Raw genomic sequence first — 22,609 nt, 5'->3', positions numbered from 1 at the left:
AAATTTTCACGCGGAAACCAATGGAACCACTTTCAGAATCTCAAATGTTTGCATAAATGGAGTTGTAAGCGTTTAAAGTTTCCAAAATTTTGTCCGACCTATCTGTTGACTCGGTCCACTGTGCGACGGGGGAATCCCGCGCATGGAGGCGGCCCGGTCGCGTGTTGACCGTCTGAAACACGTTTTGAAACGACGGATCCGAGTGGTCTTCCATACGACTTTTCCGCCGGTGACGAATCGCCGCGCGATAATTGGTCCGAAATCGAGAGCGGCGTTGTCGTTCGGGAATACTCGAGTTTTTGCAAGGTCACGAACTTTGTTGTTTAACCTACTTATACTTGGGCCCCTTCATCACCTTTTGACGAAGCTAAACTGGACGTAAAAAATAGTATGCTGTTTTAGCACCTAGGATGTCAAAAATGTGTCTGGTGATCCCAAAATGCTGCCTTTACTGCCCTCGCAGTTAACTTTACATCCTACGAATGCAAATTCAACTGCGTGGGCAATCAAGGTAGCATCTTAGGATGACCAGACACATTTTTGACATCCTAGGTGCCAAGACAGCATACTATTTTTCTCGGTGATTTCTTCCAAACGAATGCCGCCTACAGTTGGCACATAGATCCGCTCGCTGAACTAGAAAAGCGGACTTTTACATTCTGTCAAACGGAACTTTGTGACGACTAACATAGCACTCATGAGCCATGCATACGTAATGAGAGCCTTGTGAACAGGGCTCACGAGTTAATGACGCCGAAGAGCGACAACGGCGCCGGCTCCTTCGCCGCTGACGCCACTGGACGTCTTCCGTTGCTTGGCAACACTGTACCAGGGGTTTCACTCGTCCTCTCCTCATCATTTGGCACGTGTTTCTTTTGGCCAGGTGAGTCGGGGAATTTGTCGCTCATTTCATGACTCACGGCAGTACATGTCTCACGTGCTCAAAAAAATTTAGGGCCATCGTTTAGGATGCAGTTGCGCGTAAGGGTTGATATTCATTATTTTTTTTTTTTTTTTTTTTTTTTTTTTTTTTTTTGAAGGAGATAAATATCAAATATTAAACTTTTCAAGGAGTTTTCCCCGCACAGAGAAGAAAAATTACTGAAGTTTGCAAGTGTTGCCTTTGAGTATATTTCCATTTAAAAGATAAAGTATTACAGGAAATCTGCGATACACAGTGCAGTTTTTTAAACTGCCAGTTTCGTGACCGGGATTGTCGCACCGCCTGAGATCGATGGAACGATTGACCTTACGATCTAATTCAATAGTTCTGCGCTCATCTCCTTCTCTTAAATTTTTGTTTTCAGCTTTTTCTCCTGCTGGGAATGAGAGAGTAATTTTTCCAAAACGTCCTGCCGGTGTTTTAGTTTTATTTCAGCTTTAAAGCCCTTTTTTCTGGATTTTCTGTATTCAAGCGTTGATTTGAAATCCCAAAAACCTCTTATTTCTACCCGCTTATTTATTTTAATCATCCTATAAAAACTGCCGGATCGCTAATTCAAATACTAACTTAAACACACTTCAATTATGCGGTCAAAACTATGAAAAAATATCAAGGGAAAGCGGTCACCGCAGGCGTGAAGGCTACCTCAATTTTATTCTTCCGTCAGTCACATTTGTAAGGCGCAATGATACAACTATACGTACTCTCCGGAGCGCGGGAGGTATCACGCCGCACTTGAAGGCGTTTTTTAAACTGCCAGTTTCGTGAGCGGGATTGTCGTGCAGCTGAGAATCTGGCGCACCAGAACGATGGAAAGATTGACCTTACGACCTAAATCAACAGTTCTGCGCTCATCTCCTTTTAAATTTTTGTTTTCAGCTTTTTCTCCTGCTGGGAATGAGAGAATAATTTTTCCAAAACGTCCTGCCGGTGTTTTAGTTTTATTTCAGCTTTAAAGCCCATTTTTCTGGATTTTCTGTATTCAAGCGTTGATTTGAATTTCTACCCGCTTATTGATTTTTATCATCCCATAAAAGCAGCCGGATCGCTAATTCGAATCCGAACTTAAACACACTTCAATTATGCGGTCAAAACTATGAAAAAATATCAAGGGAAAGCGGTCACGGCAGGCGTGAAGGCTACCTCAATTTTATTCTTCCGTCAGTCACATTTGTAAGGCGCAATGATACAACTATACGTACTCTCCGGAGCGCGGGAGGTATCACGCCGCACTTGAAGGCGTTTTTTAAACTGCCAGTTTCGTGAGCGGGATTGTCGTGCAGCTGAGAATCTGCGCACCAGAACGATGGAAAGATTGACCTTACGACCTAAATCAACAGTTCTGCGCTCATCTCCTTTTAAATTTTTGTTTTCAGCTTTTTCTCCTGCTGGGAATGAGAGAATAATTTTTCCAAAACGTCCTGCCGGTGTTTTAGTTTTATTTCAGCTTTAAAGCCCATTTTTCTGGATTTTCTGTATTCAAGCGTTGATTTGAATTTCTACCCGCTTATTGATTTTTATCATCCCATAAAAGCAGCCGGATCGCTAATTCGAATCCGAACTTAAACACACTTCAATTATGCGGTCAAAACTATGAAAAAATATCAAGGGAAAGCGGTCACGGCAGGCGTGGAGGCTACCTCAATTTTATTCTTCCGTCAGTCACATTTGTAAGGCGCAATGATACAACTATACGTACTCTCCGGAGCGCGGGAGGTATCACGCCGCACTTGAAGGCGTTTTTTAAACTGCCAGTTTCGTGACCGGGATTGTCGTGCCGCCTGCGATCGATGGAAAGATTGACCTTACGACCTAATTCAACAGTTCTGCGCTCATCTCCTTGTTTTAAATTTTTGTTTTCAGCTTTTTCTCCTGCTGGGAATGAGAGAATAATTTTTCCAAAACGTCCTGCCGGTGTTTTAGTTTTATTTCAGCTTTAAAGCCCATTTTTCTGGATTTTCTGTATTCAAGCGTTGATTTGAAATCCAACAAACCTTTTATTTCTACCCGCTTATTTATTTTAATCATCCCATAAAAGCAGCCGGATCGCTAATTCAAATCCGAACTTAAACACACTTCAATTATGCGGTCAAAACTATGAAAAAATATCAAGGGAAAGCGGTCACGGCAGGCGTGAAGGCTACCTCAATTTTATTCTTCCGTCAGTCACATTTGTAAGGCGCAATGATACAACTATACGTACTCTCCGGAGCGCGGGAGGTATCACGCCGCACTTGAAGGCGTTTTTTAAACTGCCAGTTTCGTGAGCGGGATTGTCGCAGCGAGACTGGCACCGAACGATGGAACGATTGACCTTACGACCTAAATCAACAGTTCTGCGCTCATCTCCTTCTTTTAAATTTTTGTTTTCAGCTTTTTCTCCTGCTGGGAATGAGAGAATAATTTTTCCAAAACGTCCTGCCGGTGTTTTAGTTTTATTTCAGCTTTAAAGCCCTTTTTTCTGGATTTTCTGTATTCAAGCGTTGATTTGAATTTCTACCCGCTTATTGATTTTAATCATCCCATAAAAGCAGCCGGATCGCTAATTCAAATCCGAACTTAAACACAGTTTAATTGTGCGGTCAAAACTATGAAAAAATATCAAGGGAAAGCGGTCACGGCAGGCGTGGAGGCTACCTTAATTTTATTCTTCCGTCAGTCACATTTGTAAGGCGCAATGATACAACTATACGTACTCTCCGGAGCGCGGGAGGTATCACGCCGCACTTGAAGGCGTTTTTTAAACTGCCAGTTTGCCCCGGGGTCCTTATCACCCCAAATCGGGCACTCTTCGCTCCTGCAGAACGCCCGTTTCACCATGGGATAGGGGATACCCTGTGTAGGTCAAGATTTTAAAATGAAGATAAGACAGCATTTTATGGTTTGTGGGGCGTTTTTTTCTGTCTCTTCTTTTAAGCCTTTAAAAATTGTATCATAATTGGAGAAGAATAAGCAGCAGTTTGCCATCTAAGGAAGGGAAATTTGATGAAACAGTAAGTCTTCCCTAATTCGTCACCTCCCGGCCAGAGTATCACAAGCGCCATGCAACATTTCAAAATTTCCGCCGCAATTTTATTTTTATTTTTTTGCCGAGAAATTGTTGGGTGAATCTGTTTAAAAATTCCCGTGAATTTCATCGGCAGCACAAAGAAAATTCAGCGAAATTTTCGGACAGCTTCGTTGAACAAATATCCCTGTTAAAAAATTAAATTCATTTCACCCGTGCAACCCTGGATACGTCCATCTACATGATAGGTAACTAAGGAAAATAACCTTTATCTGCTCCAGGCTGTGTGATGGTTTGTTTCGCCATTTCGTCCTCCGTTCTTGGTAGCACCTAAGTAGAGAATTTTCTCCGAGCCACGGCTCCCAAACTCAAATCGTAAATTTTGAATCTCTACATGTATCACTGTATGTGGACGACCCTCGCGCTCGCCTGATTGCGTCCACTCATACTTCAATCAATTTTGGGGTAAAGGCAGCTTAATATGGCACCCAAGACGTCTCGATTATCAAATAATTTGGGAGGGGGGAGGATCCCCAACGGTTCTCTATTTATATTGCACAGCGACCCCCCTACATGAATCGCCTTTCTGTAATCCTTCCCCCCTTTCCCCCACACGTTAGAATTCAGTTCCTTGAATCAAACATGATAACTTCTTTTTTAATATTTAAAGTGTGTGATGAAATTGAAAGTGATGCAAAAGGAAAATGAAATAATAAAGTCATCGCACTTACGAAATCTGCCACCTCTTTTCTGTTATTTGCTTTCCGCGCCTCCTAATACCATCTTTTCATAACTTCCCGCCAAAAATTTGAACCGAGGCAGCGCAGTTTGCTCCTCCACTCAGTGACAAGATTTTCGATTAAACCATGCGTACATTAATCATTTATTTGGAGGTTGTGACAGTTGTTAGGAGTAAAAGTAACTGGTCATAATTATTTACGTGAGAATATTTTTAAATCTTCATTTGTTCTGGAAAAACCATCTGAAACCAAACTAAAACTAACGTCGTTGAATTTAGAGTACCTATATGAATTGTGTTGCAAACTTGCTATGCTGTCATATCATCGATGGCCGATGGTTGATGACGTCAACATATTTTGTGTGTTTACGGGATTCCGTAAAAAAAGTGGGAAAGTGTTGTTATCAGTAATTTTCCATTTTTCAGTTGTTTACTAAAACTTTGAAAGTTGTCATGGAAGTTGGAATTTTTTGATAAGCCTGCCAAGCAATGGCAAACGTGAGAGACAGTGATACTTCTCTGTGGCTTCACAATAAGCTTGGAACATCCAATGACTCTTGGACAGGAGGCTCAATATGCTCTCAATTGAATGCTGAAGTTTTAAGAAATATCAAAGAATGCTTTCCTGACTTACAAACTCAAGTCAAACTCAAACTACTCCTGTCTTTTTTTCACATTCCTCGAAGAAATGTAGCCGAAGTAAGTCATTTAATTCATTCTCAAACTCACTCTCCATTCTATCATTCTTCACAGCGCCATAAATTTAGGCTCAAAGTGTTTGTTAACCCGAGTAAATTACAGTCAAACACCTCCCAGTTATCCTGATAATTCTCGCTGGTAGGATTGTACGCCCATTTACGTCGTGAAGTCAGTAGCAAGTTTGGCGTTGACAATCGGTTCATATCGGTTGGTGTTACATAACCTCACTTTTTCCCTTAGATTCTTCTGGCGAATCAAATATTTTACTACAAATCAGTCGGCAGGGTATTTAAAGATGGCCAGACACCCAATGCTTTCTCCTAATTATTGAATGTAAAAGCAAGAACCAAGATGGTGGATCTCTTGCAACTCAGAAAGCAAAATTGCGTATCAAGCGAGAACACAAAATGAATACCAGGCAGCGGAAGGGAGCAGGAAGTAATAGTTGTCACAGACTACATTCAATAGTAGATTTTTTTGTATTTCTGCCTTTGTTCGAGTTAACTGAAGATTACTGAAACCTAGGCGTGTTTACTAGCGCCTCAAAGATATCACAACCTGAGCTAAGGAAAGCATCATGAGTGTTTTTAGTTACTTGGGAAAAGAGTCATAAAAATGTGAGTGTAGCCTCTCAGGAGGGCTGTAAGCAATGCGTAGCTTCTACTTTGAGGTTAACAGCATCAGGTATCAGACTTGACAGGTAACATCCTCCTTTATCTTGAGGTTCTTTGTTTTCAGCATCTTTAGAAGCTGTGATGAAAATAATTTATTTCACTTTCCTGATTGATGTCAAAGAAATGAAGATGGAGTACTAAAAGCTAATAATAAAGTGCCTCTTATTGGTTGAAAATATTGTAACAAAACCAGGACCACTTTAAAATTTGTAAACAAGGGGGAAAGATGGGAGGTTTTTACGGCGCGCATTTGCACACTCATGCAAGCGCACAGCGCCAGGTTGGCTTTACGATATAAGTATGCCTTCTTTATGCCTTTGATTCACGCTGTGTTTGTAATTTAGGACTGGAAGCTGCCAAAGTGAATTTCATTTCATTTGTCACGGAAAAATACTAAGTTTAAATTTTTGCCTCTATTTTCTTCTCCAAGATAATTCTGAAATCTCTAAGTAGATTATTAAAGCTTGTTTTATTATGTTTTCAGTGGAAATCTGAATTAGAAGAAATACTGGAGGTTGCCCTAATTGATTCTGAGCAATGGGTTTCGATGCTTGCTGAAATGATGAAGACGTACCCAGCCACTGGAACTCTTAATACCAACATCTGTGAGCTAGAAGAGAATAAACGAATTTTCTCCGATCTGGTCAATGATTTAAAAAAATTGGGTATGCATTTATTCTGAATCTCTTTTACCTCAATGATTGTAATGCAATTGTATAGTCCCTTGTGTAAACCAATTTTTATATACTTCCAAAATCCTACTGTTAAAAGGATGGTTCAACGTTTAGTGTTGAACTATAACAGGTAACTAGTATCAGAATACTGCTACACTAAGTAAAAACGCAGTATGAACCTTGAGATCTTGCCAAATTTCACCTGATAATGTATGCATTTTCAATGAAACTTGAGAATATTTTTCCTCCAATTTCTTAGATAGTTTCATGCAAAATTTGATCTGAAGCATCTGAAAATTTCAAAGAAAATTATTTACACTTCTGCTCACAAGCGAATTTTTCATGAGAAGAAATTTTGCATCATCCGCATGTTCATACAGCATTTTACCTTATCATGGTAGAATAGTTCCTCAATTTAAAATGCTTGTAAGTAAGTGCAGGCTTATAGGCCCATTCAGAAAGTTCTTTGGAAGAAAAATTAGATGGAAGTTTCCTCAACCTCGGTAAATTTTCCTCACCCCACACAAAATTCAAAAGTGTGTGACTCTGCTAGAAAATTTCAAAAATTATCAGGGCCTCCTGTTTTTTTCTGATTTGTTATAGAAAAAGGAAGAAAATAATTTTCATCAAAATGCCAAATCTCATGCCCTGTGGAAGGATGAAGATAAAATCAGTCAGAAAAAATGAATTGTAGGAAGACATGTTTGGGAGGAATTGAAGACTGTTTCCTTGTTGATATCTTCCCAGTATCAAAAGTTCAATAATGATGAATATCTCATCCATTAATTTTACAGGTTATTCCCCTTCACCAGCTTACTGTATTTTTTTAATTTTCTAGTGCGCAAACAAAATGATCTCGGAATGTTGCCGTTGGAGTGCCATTATCTCAACAAATCTGCGCTTGTGAGCAGTGTTGGCCAACAGGTAACCTCATTACGTACCTTTATTACCTCTATAATGAAAAAAAATAAACTTTACAAAACTTTATAAGCCTTAAGACTCTTTTCTGAATCAATCAAAATTTTTACCTGCTTGCTTTTCTTAGACACCAGTTACAATTCTCTCTTTCCAGCAACTAGACAAGGTCCACACTAGAAATAAATGTCACATGATTTGCTTCAAAATTTTACATAGGAAACAATATACATAATAAGACGTTTAGATATCAACCTCTGAACAGGATATCAACAAGTTCTTGTTTTAACACAGATCAAGTATAAGTTAAATTATACAAATTACGTCTTTTGTATTTTTTACATTTATTCAATTCAATATTTCTTGTAAATACATCTCATTACATCTTGTTTAAGAGTTTATTTCCAGACTGTTATGTGATTCACTTTCCTTGTGAAATTTTGAAGATAAAATATGGCGTGTAGTGCTATAAGTAATTCATATCTAGTGTTGCAAGGAAAACATCTGAATGAAATTAGGTTTATGTAAGCAATAATTACCAAGTAATTATTATTGTGGCCTCAGCTTGGCAAAGGGAAAGGTACCTCGTTTTGAAAACATCACATCGTCCAATGCCAAGAGCTTGAAAGTAAAGTAAACAACCAGCTAAAACACAAAAACCATGATCCCTAACTGCAAACTTGAAGTATTATTTAACAGTTTAAAATGTAATCTTAATACTCGTGCGCTGTAGAATATGTGTAAAATGACGTTATTGATGGGGAAATGCTAAGCCTCTGTGGCACTTTTGATTTTTTGGCATCTCTATTTCATATTCCTTTTAATTTTTCGTTTCAGTCTGGACCACCGAAACACTTTACATTAAAACGTAAGCCTAAATCAGCTGCCCTGCGAGCTGAGCTCATGCAAAAATCGGCAGATGCAGCTAGCAATTTGAAGAAAAGTGCTGCAACTACCGTACCCGTTCGATCAAGAGGGATGCCGAGGAAAATGACTGATACAAGTATGTTTCAATTAAAAGATTCTTATAGCATCTTGCAGGGTTACCACAGTCAGGGAATACCAGCAAAACTGGAAAATGTCAGAGAATTTTGTAAGGCCAGAGAATACCAGGAAAACTGGAAAATGCCAGGAAATTTTAAAAGGTCAGAAAAAACATGGAAATATAAGGGGAAATGAGGAAAGTGTTGGAGAAAAATTGTTGAGTCACCTTTGTTTTTTTTCTCGAAAGAGTTTGACGTTTCGGATAATAAATTTCGCGTAGAAACTATTTCAAACTATGTCCTTTTTCCTCGATCGTCAGGAAATTGTATCCAGATGTATCACGGAAATCAGGAAATTTATTTTTCCAAATTCTTTGGCAACCCTGTTTCCATCTTTAAGGATTATATCTTACCCATGTGGTTGATTATTTAGGCACCTTGCCTTGCTTTTAGGATGTTTGAAGTATTCTTTAGTCTACTTTAGAATGTACCTATCGACATCTGTTGTCTACTTTTTTGTTCGCCATGATTTTTGAGCAATTTAAATATCAATTCCTCTTTTTTGCTTAGCAACTATTTGCAGCAGACTCACCAAACAAGTCACCAAAAGCATTAACCATTCTAATTGCTTCAGCTGCTACTCAAGACAGGCCAATTACCGAACTGTGTAGGTTGATGAAATCAACAGTATGTTGATTATCAGTCATCAACAGTTTAATTTAACATGTTATGAAGTAGATTAAACTAATACTCTGCCTGATTCATTCATATGTTTGCTCCTTTGGTTTATTTTTACTCTGGCAAAGAATTTTTGCAAGTAAGTAGTATAGTTTTTCCTACATAAAATTTTGTGAAAAAATAAAAAAATTCATTTAATGTTAAAAAAATCATTTCTTCGGAGAGAAATAGATAATTCAAATCCAACCAATTAAAATTGGCCAGTCGAGTTGACGTAGCAAAGCGATGCCTGAAGTTGAGATCAACCAATTAGCCAATGCCATTTTCCCTTCCTGGCTTTGTCTTAAGAAGTGGCCAAAAATATCATGTCAAATGGGCTCCATTTTTGGTATGTTCAAAACAGGGCTCTTTTGTCATTTAGAGTTAAAAAAAAATCTGAATAAATTCCTAGAAGCTTGGTCCACTGGATACTTTGAGAAAATGGACTAAAAGATAAAAGGTGCCACTGACCCATTGTGCTTCTTCTCTGCCCATTCTAACTTTTTTTGTTTGTGTTTAGCTCCGTTGAAAGGAATTCCAAGTCGAGTGCCAGATGGCGGCGGTTTCAGATCCTTGCCAACAGCTTCTCCAGTTTTACCGAGAGGTCCTTCGATTCGGAAAGATGGTGGTATCAAACTGTTAGATATCACGGAGCAACCTATAGGATATGCCCAAGCTAAAAAGCGGAAAAGGATGCAAGGTATAGTTTCACTTTCTTCGTTCTAGATACTGCTGTTTAAGTTTTTATATAAAAGTAACATTACTCAGTCAACTTAAAACAGTCTTTTTGCAAAACTACCTCGGTGCAGAAGATCTCAACATTCAGGCCATTGCATCAGGTATTTTACAAACATTTTGACCCATAAAATGTCCAAAATGTTCAATCCAAATTGAACCTTGACCAATGAAAATTACTGTCTCTTTCTTGCCTTACCTGCGAATGTTATAACTGAATGTTTTGAATTATGACTGTTTTGAATTTGCAGCTAAATAATCTAGTGCGGATGGGAAGGAAGTGAAATTTAAATAATTTCCAAGGTTAAGGCGCAAAAATGTTGGGTTAAAATGCAATTTCACTGACATGTGAGACAACATGAAATTACCTCATCAAACAAATACTGTACTCATGTAACCAGAGCCAAGAAAATGGCAACTATATTTTTTCATGACAGAGTGGATCTAATCAAGGGTCATATCCTTAATATTGAACACTAGAATGTAATCTTTGACCGTAAAGACAGGGCTCTGTCAACGCCATTACCAGGTCGTATGTACTCAATGGATTTAATTTCGAAGAGGGAATTGGAGTAGAATTTTTCTCCCAAAAATGAATTAAACGGCTCCTAACTCATTCTTTTTGGTAACAAAGTGGTAGTATAGTGCTAGCTTCAAATTATTCTGCTGCCAAATCAAGGCTGCATTTTTATTAGATTCAAAAATCTTTTCCAATTTAAATTTTTGCATACACTTTTGCAACATAATGAAAATTTTTGGATTTTTTTTGCCTTTATTTTTTTGCAGAATAGTGAGACACAGCACTACTCTACCACCTTGTCACTGTTCAGGCCACATTTTTAGTATTTTTTCTTGTCTCATTTTTTAATATACCAGGAATTATTTTTCTTTCAAAATTCAAACATTGATTTTTGTATCTAGTTTGACAAAAGTACCTCATCTAAAAAATACGCCTTAGAAAAATTAGATGAATTTAATGGGAATCAACTAAAGTAACAATTGAAGACATTCCCTGAATTTCTCTTGTGTTTTATTTTTTTTTTTAATAGAAAACTATCCAACACTTAAAGCTGAAATTTCGTGATCATTTTTTTTACAATAGAGGATAAATTCACAGAACGCCTAAAGGCGCAAGGTAGTTAAGTTTCCTGTTATAAAAGAAAAAAAAATAGCTCATAGTATCAAAAGGGTTTATTCTCAAACTTTGTCTTTTCATGTTGCATTGATTAGTCTATTCATTTGTGTGTTCAATTAATCCTGTTTCACTAATATAAATACTGTCTTTCTCCTATCGAAGCTTTACTTACATGTCTTTGTTTTTGGAAATGCCCACAGAATTGGAAGATGCAAAACGTGCAGCTGAATTGGCACAAGCAGCTCAACCTGCGACTCAGGTCACAGCAGCACCTGCCACGCCTGCAACACCTGATTACGCAGCAGGGTTGACACCTCTCAATCCTCCAACACCCTTGCAACCCCCAGCAACCCCTGGTGTCTACGCTCCACCAACACCTTCTAATCCAATGACGGTCACGACACCAATTAAAGAACGTGAGTTTCTCTCCAGTTTTGTGAAATTTATCTCTTAGAATTGATGGCATATTTTATTTCCTGAAGTAATCAAATAAATTCAAGATACATTGGAGGCAGACCATGCCGTCAAATCAAACAGCAGTGAAGAATCGTATTGTCCATTTCAGTTGTTCTGTCTTTTTGAAATTAAGAACAAAGCCTAGTCTATTGCGGTGTTTTCGAAATCATGCATCTTTTTCTTTAGCGTAAAGAAAACTTAATTCTCGTACAATTATGAAACTTACAGGATTTGCTTTACTTAACAATAAAAATCTATTGATGGTAAAATAAAAACAACTCAAACTTTGAGGCGCTTTCCTGAAAAATAAAAAGTTTTACAATTTTGAAAACATCGTAATGGATTTGATCCCTTGGTGGTAAACGTAATCTGAACAAAAATCAGAGGATTTTACCCAAATAATATTGATTGAGCAAAAACTTCCCTTGATGATCCCTTGGATTATGTGTCAGTTTTTAAAGAGGAATTTTTAAAAATGGAATACATTTTTTCTATCCTACCACATTTTTGGAAATGAGATGCCTTGTTTTATTCTCATAATTGTTGCCAATTTAAATCAATCATAAGTCTCAAAAACTCATTTAGAATGTGTTTTTCTATTCAGTATTTCACTGAGTCTCTGATCATCCTTATTTTTCTTCTAATAGCAACCACAAATGTCAGTGCAACCCCACCAGTATCAATCAAAACAGAAGTTATAATGACTTCTCCGCAAACTCCAAGCTCTGTGGCTTCCACTATCGTTCAACCACAGTCGCATCTAGTTACGCATCAACAACTATCACAACAGCAACCGCAACCACAACACCAGCAGCAACAGCAACAACAATCGCAGATACAGCAACCGCAACCTCAACCGCAGTTGACAACGCTGACTCAAGTCTCTTCCGCGCAAACTTCGCAGCTACAAGCATCAACACCTCAACAAACGCAGCCAACCGTTCAGAACGTCATCTTCAGATCTCCTCACATTACTCAGCTCACCATTGCACCACCCAGCATCTCGCAACAGACCAATTTGGCCCTTACAGTGAGTTGACTTTATTTAAAGCCTGAAAAATGTTTACGGGAACTTTATTAAAGAAATTATAATTAAAATATCTTCAACGCAAGTGTCAGAGTGCAAATTGTTGATAATTGAACGTTGCCTCCTCAGTGCACTGATACAGGCCCTCCAGTTATTACAAGACAAAGTGACACAATAATAGAAACCGCTTTTTCCATTTAAAATGTATAAAAATGAAAAGAAAGTGTCCAAATGTCACTCTGTTTGTGACACTAGAAGACACTGTTTAAGGCATTGCTCTAGTTCACTGAATTTTCTTCTGTACAAACTTCTTCCTGAAAGTGTTTCCTGTTGTATGTTAAAAATCCCTCTTCTTTTAACCTCAAGTTTGATATTTTTCAGAGGGAGCAAATGATAGAAGCGCAAGAGATGTTCCAGACAGCAAACAAGGTCACAAGACCGGAAAAAGCCCTAATTCTTGGTTTCATGGCTGGTTCAAGAGGTATACCAATCAGTTCCTATCATTACAATAGAAATCTCTTACAATTGCTTGTATAATCTCTTTATACTTTAAAACTTCATTAATTTCTCTAGCTGAAAGTTTTAATTTGAAACATGAAGCAAACCTCATTTTATTTTTTTCTCACTTATATGTAAAATAAATCTTTCATATGAATTGATGCATTGTGAATCCTCTGAGGCGGCAAGAGTGCGTAGACACATTTTCGGTTTTCATTTTCAATTTATTTCAAGTTTTGTATTTAGAGATTCCAGTTTTTAGCAAATTTCCTCTTCTATCCCTAGGATGAAGTTGTGAGCCTGTTAGTTAGGTTTTGTGTCCAGGGAGTGCATAAAGGTGCATTTTAATTCTAAATTCTGAACCTGTAACTTGACTCATCGATGGCTAGATGCAAAAAAATAGGTATCTAAATTCGCATCGTTTAAAGATCTCCAATTATACCTCATGTTATTTCAAAGAAAATTTAATCAATGCGTTCTCTTTAGACTCTTGAGTGATTTTTGTCGGTAAAGAAGAAAATTTTCTGGAAATTTCAATTGAACTTGTTGGTTGATTTTTCTTTAAATAGATAAAATATGAGCTGAAACTTACAAATTTGCAAACTGATTTTTGCATTTTTCAACTTTAGCCATGTGTATTAAGAATTGAAATGGCTTATTTTTAGGACTACAGTTTTTGAACTGTAGCCTTAATATTATAATTGCATTTTGCTTTGACACTTTTGTGCTTTTTCGTGCTAAGATATCCATGAACCGCCACTCTAAGCTGTTATATCAATATCTCAAATGTGAGTGTTTAAGCATGAGACCTCGTTTTTTCCTGTTTCTGTGGTCGGAAATAATGTGTATAGGTGTCATGAAATATAGATATTTATATTTTTCAAGACTGAAAATAATTGTTATTATCTCTCAGGATTTTTCTTATTTTTGAAGTTGAGCAGCAAAAAAATTTGACCTGCTGATCATATGATTAAAATATCAACTTTTTTTCATCTCTTAATCTTTTTAAAGACCTTGCCATAAGTAATATTTTGAAACAGTTTTTGGTTTTTTCTGTAGGTGTAATACTAAAACACCTCATCAAAACGTACGTCAATCAACTTCATTGTGTGTTCATTTGATTGCAGAGAATCCATGTCCGCAGTTGGGTAACATCGTGACAATTAAATTGAGTGAAAACTTGGAAAATGTCCTTCAGCAAGACAAGACTTACTTGACGATGTTGGTGGAAACCCACTTCCAAATGAATTACAACACTGGTGAATGGAAACGGATCAAAAAGTTCCGCAACATTGATGCCAACCAACTGGCGCAGCAAAGAGCAGCGGCTGCAGCGGCAGCAGCTGCTCAAGCCGCAGCCCAGGCTAACCATCCACACTAAAGAATGTAAGTCTTGTGTTACCTCTGAAAATGGTTTATATCCTACTTTGTTCACTCCAAAAAATAGGTTAGATCACAAGCAAATATTATTCATACGTCATTATATATCGAAGATGAGACTGCAGGATAATGTTTCCTCTGTTTTCCATACTTCATTTTTTTAATGAAAAAATACTCAATGTAGGGCTGTGTGAATAGTGAATTTTCCGAACGAAGCGAATAGCGAATAATTTCGGCAACTATTCGCGAATAGCGAAGCGAATAACGAATAATTTAAGTCAATTATTCACAGCTACGAATAGTAAAACGAATAATTGGAAATGACTTTTTTAAGTGTGAAAATCGCGAATATTACAAAAGTCGACAAAAAAAATGTGACTAATTTTTAAGAATTTTCCATTTGCTCCTACGCCTGCATAGAAAACAATGAAATGCTATGATAGTAGCCTAGGCTGTTAAGAATTTGTTCGAAGATCCCTGGATGCTGGCTTGACTGCCCTGCAGTTACGTATGCATTTCCAGGATACGAAGGTAACTGCACGGGCAGTCAAGCTAGTATCGAAGGGTCACTAGACACATTTTAGTATTTTATTTTTTTCGCTGTAAATAAAAATGTGTTTATGAACTTTTTTTTTCAATTTCAGAAATTTCTGTGTCTTTCAATCCTTAATTTGGGCTCTTTGCTTATTCCCCCAATCGCAATCGCGCTCGCTGTTCGTAAACTCGGCAAAGTCGGTAAAGATCAAAGGAGATCCGCCGTTCGCGATGTCTCGGGTGGAAGTGGAAGCCTTACGCAGGTCCTCGCAACGTTTCACGATTACCACTCGGAAATTCGTTATTTTTGATGGCGCGAATATTTGAAAATTCATTCCTCGTGACGGCGCGAATATTTGAAAATGTCAGTTCAAAAATTCACTATTCGCGACGGCGCGATTATTCGCAATTTTGCGAATAGTGCGCGAGGCAGACGAAGCGAATATTCGCCGAATATTCGCGGCGCGAATAGTCGGAATTGCGAATATTCGCACAGCCCTAACTCAATGTCATTGTTTGAAAACTTCCCTGACTCTTCTTCTCTGTACAAAGAATAATCCATGAAGCTTTTAAGCAATTGCTGAAAAATTTGATGTATGTAAAAAAAATGGGAGCAAAGTTTTTGAATGTTGCAAACGAGGTATATGTTCCTGCAGTTTTACTATTGACACATGTATTGGAGGATGTTGGAACTTGACTCAGCGAGAAACTGGGGAAATGGGTGTTTTGCAGAAAAGTTCTCTTTGAAATTGTCTTCATCCGTATGAAGAAAATCCAAAAACTCCGAAAATTGGGTGCATTTCATTTCTTAGTTTTTTTTTTATTTTTTTTTCTTTAGGAAAAACCAGTTATCCACTCAGCAAACATCTAACCTTTCCAAAATCGAATTTGCTTCTTAAATCAATGTAAATTAAGCAGGATTGTCAAAATTGGTCATGACTCACTCCAATTACTCTAAGAAACACTGAATGGCCTTTTTAACATCTATTCGAGACTTAGCTTTTTTTTGTTTTGGATGCAATTGATGCTGTTTGATCTAAATCTGAGCACAAAGTTGCCTACTCTTTTCCTTTGAACATTTCACTAAATTCATCATGTGCAAAAACATGTAGCATCAGCAACAGACAATTTTGTGCTCGTGAAAAAATTGCAATGACCCAATCTTTGACACTGAATGTATCATGAAATACAACCTGTAACTTGAACTTGAGTACCTTCAATCTTTGACCAATATTAGGCCAAAAAAGGTTCTCAAGGACACATGGCCTTTACCTTAATTGGCTGAAAAATGTACCATCTTTCTTTTTTTCCATCAGAAATGTTAATCATGTCCATTTTCTACTTCTGTTGCAGGTCCAAGTATCAAAGGCATTTTATGTTTACCTGTCTAGAAAAGAATATAGTTTTTTTTTTTTTTGTTTTAAGCTAGAGATGTTTGTAGCTGTCGTTGTGCTCAGAGCTCATTTAGTCTGTGATATTGAAACAATTTCAACCCCTTAATTACTCAAAGATAAATCTTACTGTGTGCAAGTCTACATACTTACTCTCGCATCTTATTTTATTTATTTATTTTTTTTTAATTTTTTAAGCATCCTGTACAACCTTGCAAGGTATAAACAAGTTGAATATACTGGAAGTTTAGTGATGCAGCAGATTATATTGTATGAGGGTTTTACCTTTTTTTTCCTCTTTATTTTTTTAAGCAGCCTGATACTTCCAATTTTTTTTTAATTTTATGTTCTGCTCTATTTTGCAGGAAAAACTGTTGAGCTATCATTATGATTCATAAAAACTCCTTTGTATATCTAAGTTCCGGTCATATTTCTGGACAGAAAGCATACTGCTAATCATTTTTGCTCTTGTGTTTTCAATTTTTCTGAGAAAATAATATTCGTAAAATTATACAATTTTTATCAGAATTTCACCAGGTGAATCGAAAGAGAATAAATAATTACCTACATTTCATCTCTCACCTTACCATCTATTATCGTAACATCTTCATGAACGCAGGGTACTTACTTTATACGAATCCTAATTTTTGTTATCCTTGATTTGTTTCCTTCAATCTTAATACAGTTTCCCTTTTGACCCACCCTCTCATTCAGTCGCTAAAGAGATTTAGAGGTACAGAAATACACTACTTACGAAATGGAAAATACTCAGCTTGTATTGAGTGCGAATAAACTTGAGAAGTGTTCTTATAATTTTCATGAAAAATCAATGAATTGCTGTTGGAGACTGTGACAATTAGTCTCCTTTTCTTTTTTCTCTCATAGATTTTCCAAAGGAAATCATGTAAAAAAAAAAAATAAATTTTATCGTCATGTTTAACACTGCTTGCACCCTCAAGTTGCTAAAGGGATTCATAAGTCCCTGTTTTCCTTATGATTTTTAACTTCCTGAAAAACATCCATTGAATATTATTTTATTTAAATTTACCAAAGAAATAAAAAACAGTTAATCACAAGCGCCAAAATGGACACTCAACTTTACTTTTCTCCTCACATACAGATTTTTTGTCACATGTTTGTCTGTTTGTCTTATATTTCCCAAACAGTCTCTTGTCAATTTTGTACAGTAACATATTTTTCTAAAAATTAAAGTGGATTACTTACCAGTGTTATCAATAAAACAGTCGGTCGGCCTCCTATGGTGTAGTGGCTGTAGTGCTAGCTCTATGATCGGGAGGTCTTGGGTTCGATTCCCGGCCAGGCGACCCAAGTTTGATGGTCTCAAATAATGGTTGCCTGGGACTGGATGTAGGGATGGAGGGGGGACGGGACTAAAGCGCAAAGATTAGCACTTGTGGACTATTTGAAGTAGGAAAAAAAAAATTACCTAAAGCAGATGATGCGAGTGTCTAAACATGTATTCCAAATTTCAAGTTCTTTTTGTGTTTATAATAGCCATGATTAAATCTTTCCGTTTTACATTGGTCTTATTGATATTAGTTCTTATTTGGCTCTTGTGTTAATTTGACCGGAAGGTGACAAAATGGCGCTTGTGATACTTTGGTGGGAAGGTGACAATAAACTGATCATTCTTTGTTCTTTGAAGATGAAAGATTTTTTTGTCACATGTTTGTCTGTTTGTCTTATATTTCCTAAACAGTCTCTTGTGAATTTTGTACAGTAACATATTTTTCTAAGAATTAAAGTGGATTACCTACCAGTGTTATCAATAAAACAATCTTTTATGTCATGTTCCCCCTAGTTTTTGTGGAGCTTTGAAACAAGATATGTGTGCACATCATGTGTAGTAGTGACAAGGAAGGGAGACTCTTGCGTAGAAGAACTCAAAATTAAATATTGGTACTTTCGTTCAGAGGGTTGTTCTACCAACATTTTCACCAGAAACTTTCGAAAAATTTGGAACCAGTATGAAGTCATGATATTTAAATTTGAATATTCGAAAACCGCCATTTTTTCGAAGTATACTATGTAGATCATATTCAGCTGAAGAGAATCAATAAACCACAGTGTCATAAAAATCGTGTAACTTAATGTCTAGCTCAAAAATACCTAACAGCTCCAATTCTTTTAGTTTTTCTGCTAAAAAATCGTCAGTTTTAATAAAAACTATCCTACGTATTTTATCAACAGAACATGCAATCAATTTTGTTTAAAGCAAAGGTAACATTGTATGATTTTGACAACACAGTAAATCCGTTGGTTCTCCACTGTTAAATTATTCATATACTGACCACATGAAAAAGAACCTCAGTCCGCAAAAACTTGTAGTTGAGTCTTTGATGTCGGAGCATAAAATGCCCAGAAATGAAAAAAATCAAACCAAAGTTACGGCTGTTCGAAGTTCACAGTTCAGAGGACAAAGTTTTGAAAAGTTATTTAAAATCAAATCCCTCGCATTCTGAGCACGAAATTGCAGAATTACATTCAAATTTTTGCTCTCAACTGACTCATTAATCAAGTACTTTAAACCCAGTTGTCATTAACTGGAACAATAAGGCTAATGATGGTGCAACTACGAAACCATGGATCTTGATTTCAATGTTTGAAAATTTACCATTGTATTTTATTTTTCAAGGCAGTACTGCTCGACATTTTTGCGTTAAGTTTTCAGAAAATACTCTTGAGCGAACAAGTAAAAATCAAATGATGAAAACAATGAACCAAGCTTCCTTCACAAAACTTAAATGAAATAAAATATTTGCAATGTCAATTCAGAATCGTTGTTCGGTATGTTCACCTTCGAAATGTTTCAAGAGAGCAAGTTTTTCAAGTTGGGTTGAGAAGTTGAACTTCAGTTTTTGACAAAAAATGTTGCCAGTATCCCCACAAATAAATAAGGATGGAATTAAAACATGGGTAAACAAGGCTAAAACATAAGAAACACTGAAAGACGGGACGTTTCGAGCTGTTACCAGCTCAGTTTCAGCTGCAAAAAACACAAAAAAAAATAATAAAAATTGAGTGGCAACCTGACCCGAGCCGTTATTACGTAACCACTCAAAGGGTTACTGAGTAGTTACGTGATTATGGCTGGGGTCAGAACGCCACTCAATTTTTTTGCGTTTTTTGCAGCTGAAAATGAGCTGGTAACAGCTCGGAACGTCCTGCCTTTTAGTGTTTTTAATGTTTTAGCCTTGTTCACCCATGTTTTAATTCCATCCTTAATTATTCGCACATTCGGACTATGTTTTTGTGCTTTATCGTTATTCCCACAAATGACTTGCGAGTGGTCAGTGTTTTACCATTTCAAGACTTCGAACTTGCATCATGAGCCGACATTTTTAAGAGTTTGTGATAGTGAATAAGCACTTTAAATGAGACTTTGGTCCAGGGAGGCCACATCAATGCGCTGTGTGTGAGATGTGAGAGTGCACCAAGAAGAAAGTCAAGAAAGAAATAGATCAGGGGGAAAGGAAAAATGAAGAAGAAGAACTCATGATGTCTGTCTTAAGAAAAGATTAATACTATGAGTACTTAAACAACTAATTTTGAGTTCTGCCACACAGGATAGTTCATTGAAGTATCTTCAGCATTTTTTATCTATATTTGCTAACTTCAAAAACATGTGCCTCAATGGTTGTAATATTTATAATGCCTAATTATTTTCTCTCTATGTTACAACATTACAATAAAAGTTACAATCGAGATACGCAGTGCTAGAGTTCAGCCTTTTGTAATGATGGCTAAAGTTAAAAGATACAAATCTCCGCAAATATATCTTTTTAAACGAAAATTAAAGAACCTTTGTTCTTGAAATTTTCTGTGTATCTTCCTCACACATTTTAAAATATTTTCAGAAAATTTTTAGATTTTTTGGCTCGTTTTATTTTAAAGAAATAAAACGTACTTCGAGAGTTTGAAACACTGCAATGAAGATACGCATTTCGATTTAACCATCGACTTGTAAATTGAACCAGTTCAAGCGAGAAGTCATTTGTAAACAGTTTTCGTCGCAGACCCATGTCGTGAGCGGCAAATTTGTTATACCGCCGAAATATTTGAATTTGGCTCTTCTGCCCGACTCCGACCAACAACCAATCAGATTCGAGGACTAGAATTACAAGCAGTGTTACCGTGTCTAGCTTATTTGAAAGCCTTTATCTATTTTTGGAATTTGAAGGAAAGAATTTGAGAGATAGATCTTTTTTAAAAACTATTTAATGACTCAGTTCTCTGATTACTGGCCATTTCAAGTAAAATATCTTGAAAATATTTTCGTTGGAATTTAAGTTTGTCATTACAGAGCAATTTGGCAACTACATCTCTGCAGCATTATTTCGTGCGGGGCGGGCGGCGAGTTGTGAATCGTAAACACAGAATTCCGAAACACATAAAGTTCGGGAATTCACACTTTAATATCTCATGATTCTCTCACGATCGTGCATACCTTGAATATCGCAGACTTATCCGGTCAACAACGCACTATTCTCAGCTACTTTTATTCCCCACTCTGAAAGTTTATCTCAGGTAAGTTGACTTTTTGCCGCAATCATGCCACTATTTCCACTCGGCCTTGACTTGATTTCGATTCTCGCCAAAACCTTTCGCTTGAATGAAGCGAGTCATTAATCTTGAATTTCATTATTTTTCAGGAATGATCACTGATTTAATGCACAAGTTCCTCCTCTCTGAAGCAGCTTGTCAAGAGGTAAGAATCTTTTGACGTTTGTAACAGAACCTAACCTACAAATTTTTGCTACTCCACCTTATCAGCAATGGAAATGGAAACAGGTGCTCAAGTCGATCGGACTTTGACTCCGATTTTGACTGTCACTGATAGGGAGTGTACCCTCCCAAGATAATGCTATCTATTTTTAGTCCAATGCAGCGGTGGATGTGTGATGTGCGTGTTGCATTGATAAGGTACATAACACAGCATCAGCACTTGATCTGTGCGTAGGCTCCATGAGCTGTAGTGCTGCGTTTTCTAGATTCCAGTGTTTCCTTATTGTTCCATATTATTCGAAAGTGTGTTGAAAGGCTCTGAGCCACGAGTGGTTTGTCCTTTCATTTTTAATTAACTTAAAATTGGAAGACCCTATAACGGAGCCCTCTGGATATAATGCCTGCGGTAAGTGCGTGGGATGTACTTATTTTAGCACTGCATTCACCAAATCCCGAAAAAAGTTCATGAGAATCCTCCCAACTTAAGTTTTCAGTATATTGCAACTATGAGAGGGCAATTTAAACTACAGATGTGAGAAATGCCCACAGCAGCTTAATCACAAGATTTCTCGTAGTATGCCGAGGGATAGTTATTGGATAGCTGGTTAGGAATCAAACATGCTCTTGTGTACCAAGTAGATTCAGATTGGCTTTTGAATGCCCTCTGGTGGACCTGTAGATTTTTCCTGGTTATACAGGATTCGTGCTCTTTGAGTGTAGGAAGGAAAAGATCACCAGTAGAAGGAAGTCTGCAATGCTGATTAAAAATCTCAGTAAGTGAATTGATTGACATTTTTTCAATCCCATAAGTTTTCCATGATCAACCAATTTTCTGAGGGAACGGCAGTGCACACAGTGTCTTACAAGGTGACCAAAGTTAGGAAAAAATTACATTCTTAGGAGTGACAAATTTTCACGAGATGACTCCCTTAATTTTAGCTTGTTTTTTAGCCGGCTTGTGAAATACTGAGATTATTTAAGTCACCATACTAAGTTATCTCGGAAAGTCAGGAAATTTTCTTAAAAATGGCTTGGAAATAACGTGTCAGGGAATTCTAACTTCAGATTCATGGTCACCCCAGACAGTTCCTTCTCAGGGTCTGTTAATGGAAGTTCAATTTTAAATAGCATTATTCACACCCTCACTTTCTTGAAAAATTCCTAATTGCAGTCTCGTCTCAGGGGGAATGGTACTTCGAAAAATCGTATATTCATGAGCCCCTGCATTATGCAAATAAGTCAGTTACACTAAAGGAGAAAAAATTTACCGCTGAATTTCTCATAGATAACCTTTCACTCTCACATTGATAAGTAAGTAGTGATAACTGTAATTATAAATTTTTCCTCTTCCGTGGG

At 37.0% G+C, this 22,609-nt stretch overlaps 2 protein-coding genes across 3 annotated transcripts in view; both read left to right on the top strand.

Moving 5' to 3' along the window:
* The first annotated feature begins 5,030 nt into the window (after positions 1 to 5,030).
* On the top strand, positions 5,031 to 18,305 carry LOC109041465 (Negative elongation factor A). The gene is made up of 10 exons (XM_019057828.2): positions 5,031 to 5,388; positions 6,547 to 6,727; positions 7,575 to 7,660; positions 8,489 to 8,654; positions 9,872 to 10,051; positions 11,422 to 11,637; positions 12,325 to 12,707; positions 13,086 to 13,185; positions 14,330 to 14,588; positions 16,470 to 18,305. Exons 1-9 carry the CDS (start codon positions 5,179 to 5,181, stop codon positions 14,581 to 14,583), a joined length of 1,776 nt encoding a protein of 591 aa, XP_018913373.1. The 5' UTR covers positions 5,031 to 5,178; the 3' UTR covers positions 14,584 to 14,588; positions 16,470 to 18,305.
* A 2,558-nt stretch (positions 18,306 to 20,863) lies between these two features.
* The window catches only part of aralar1 (calcium-binding mitochondrial carrier protein aralar1), a 50,688-nt gene continuing 48,942 nt past the window's right edge, over positions 20,864 to 22,609 (top strand). Inside the window, exons 1-2 of one of the 2 annotated variants that reach the window (XM_019057817.2) lie at positions 20,864 to 21,055; positions 21,181 to 21,236. In XM_019057817.2, coding sequence (XP_018913362.1) covers positions 21,183 to 21,236 — 54 coding nt within the window. In that variant the 5' untranslated portion in view covers positions 20,864 to 21,055; positions 21,181 to 21,182. Of the gene's footprint in view, positions 21,056 to 21,180; positions 21,237 to 21,401; positions 21,660 to 22,609 lie in introns of those variants that run through there. The other variant, XM_019057819.2, reaches the window with a different exon arrangement.

This window comes from Bemisia tabaci, chromosome 8 (genome assembly GCF_918797505.1).
Source record: "Bemisia tabaci chromosome 8, PGI_BMITA_v3".
Lineage (NCBI taxonomy): Eukaryota > Metazoa > Arthropoda > Insecta > Hemiptera > Aleyrodidae > Bemisia > Bemisia tabaci.
The sequence above is the reverse complement of the archived record's forward strand: the minus strand, read 5'-3'. Positions and strand labels throughout refer to the sequence as shown.

Excerpts from the sequence above, each read along its gene's own strand:
- LOC109041465 (XM_019057828.2), top strand. The coding sequence starts at position 5,179 with ATGGCAAACGTGAGAGACAGTGATACTTCTCTGTGGCTTCACAATAAG. Across the intron at positions 7,661-8,488 it reads TGAGCAGTGTTGGCCAACAG|TCTGGACCACCGAAACACTT; the intron begins GTAACCTCATTA and ends TTTTCGTTTCAG. Across the intron at positions 12,708-13,085 it reads AGACCAATTTGGCCCTTACA|AGGGAGCAAATGATAGAAGC; the intron begins GTGAGTTGACTT and ends GATATTTTTCAG.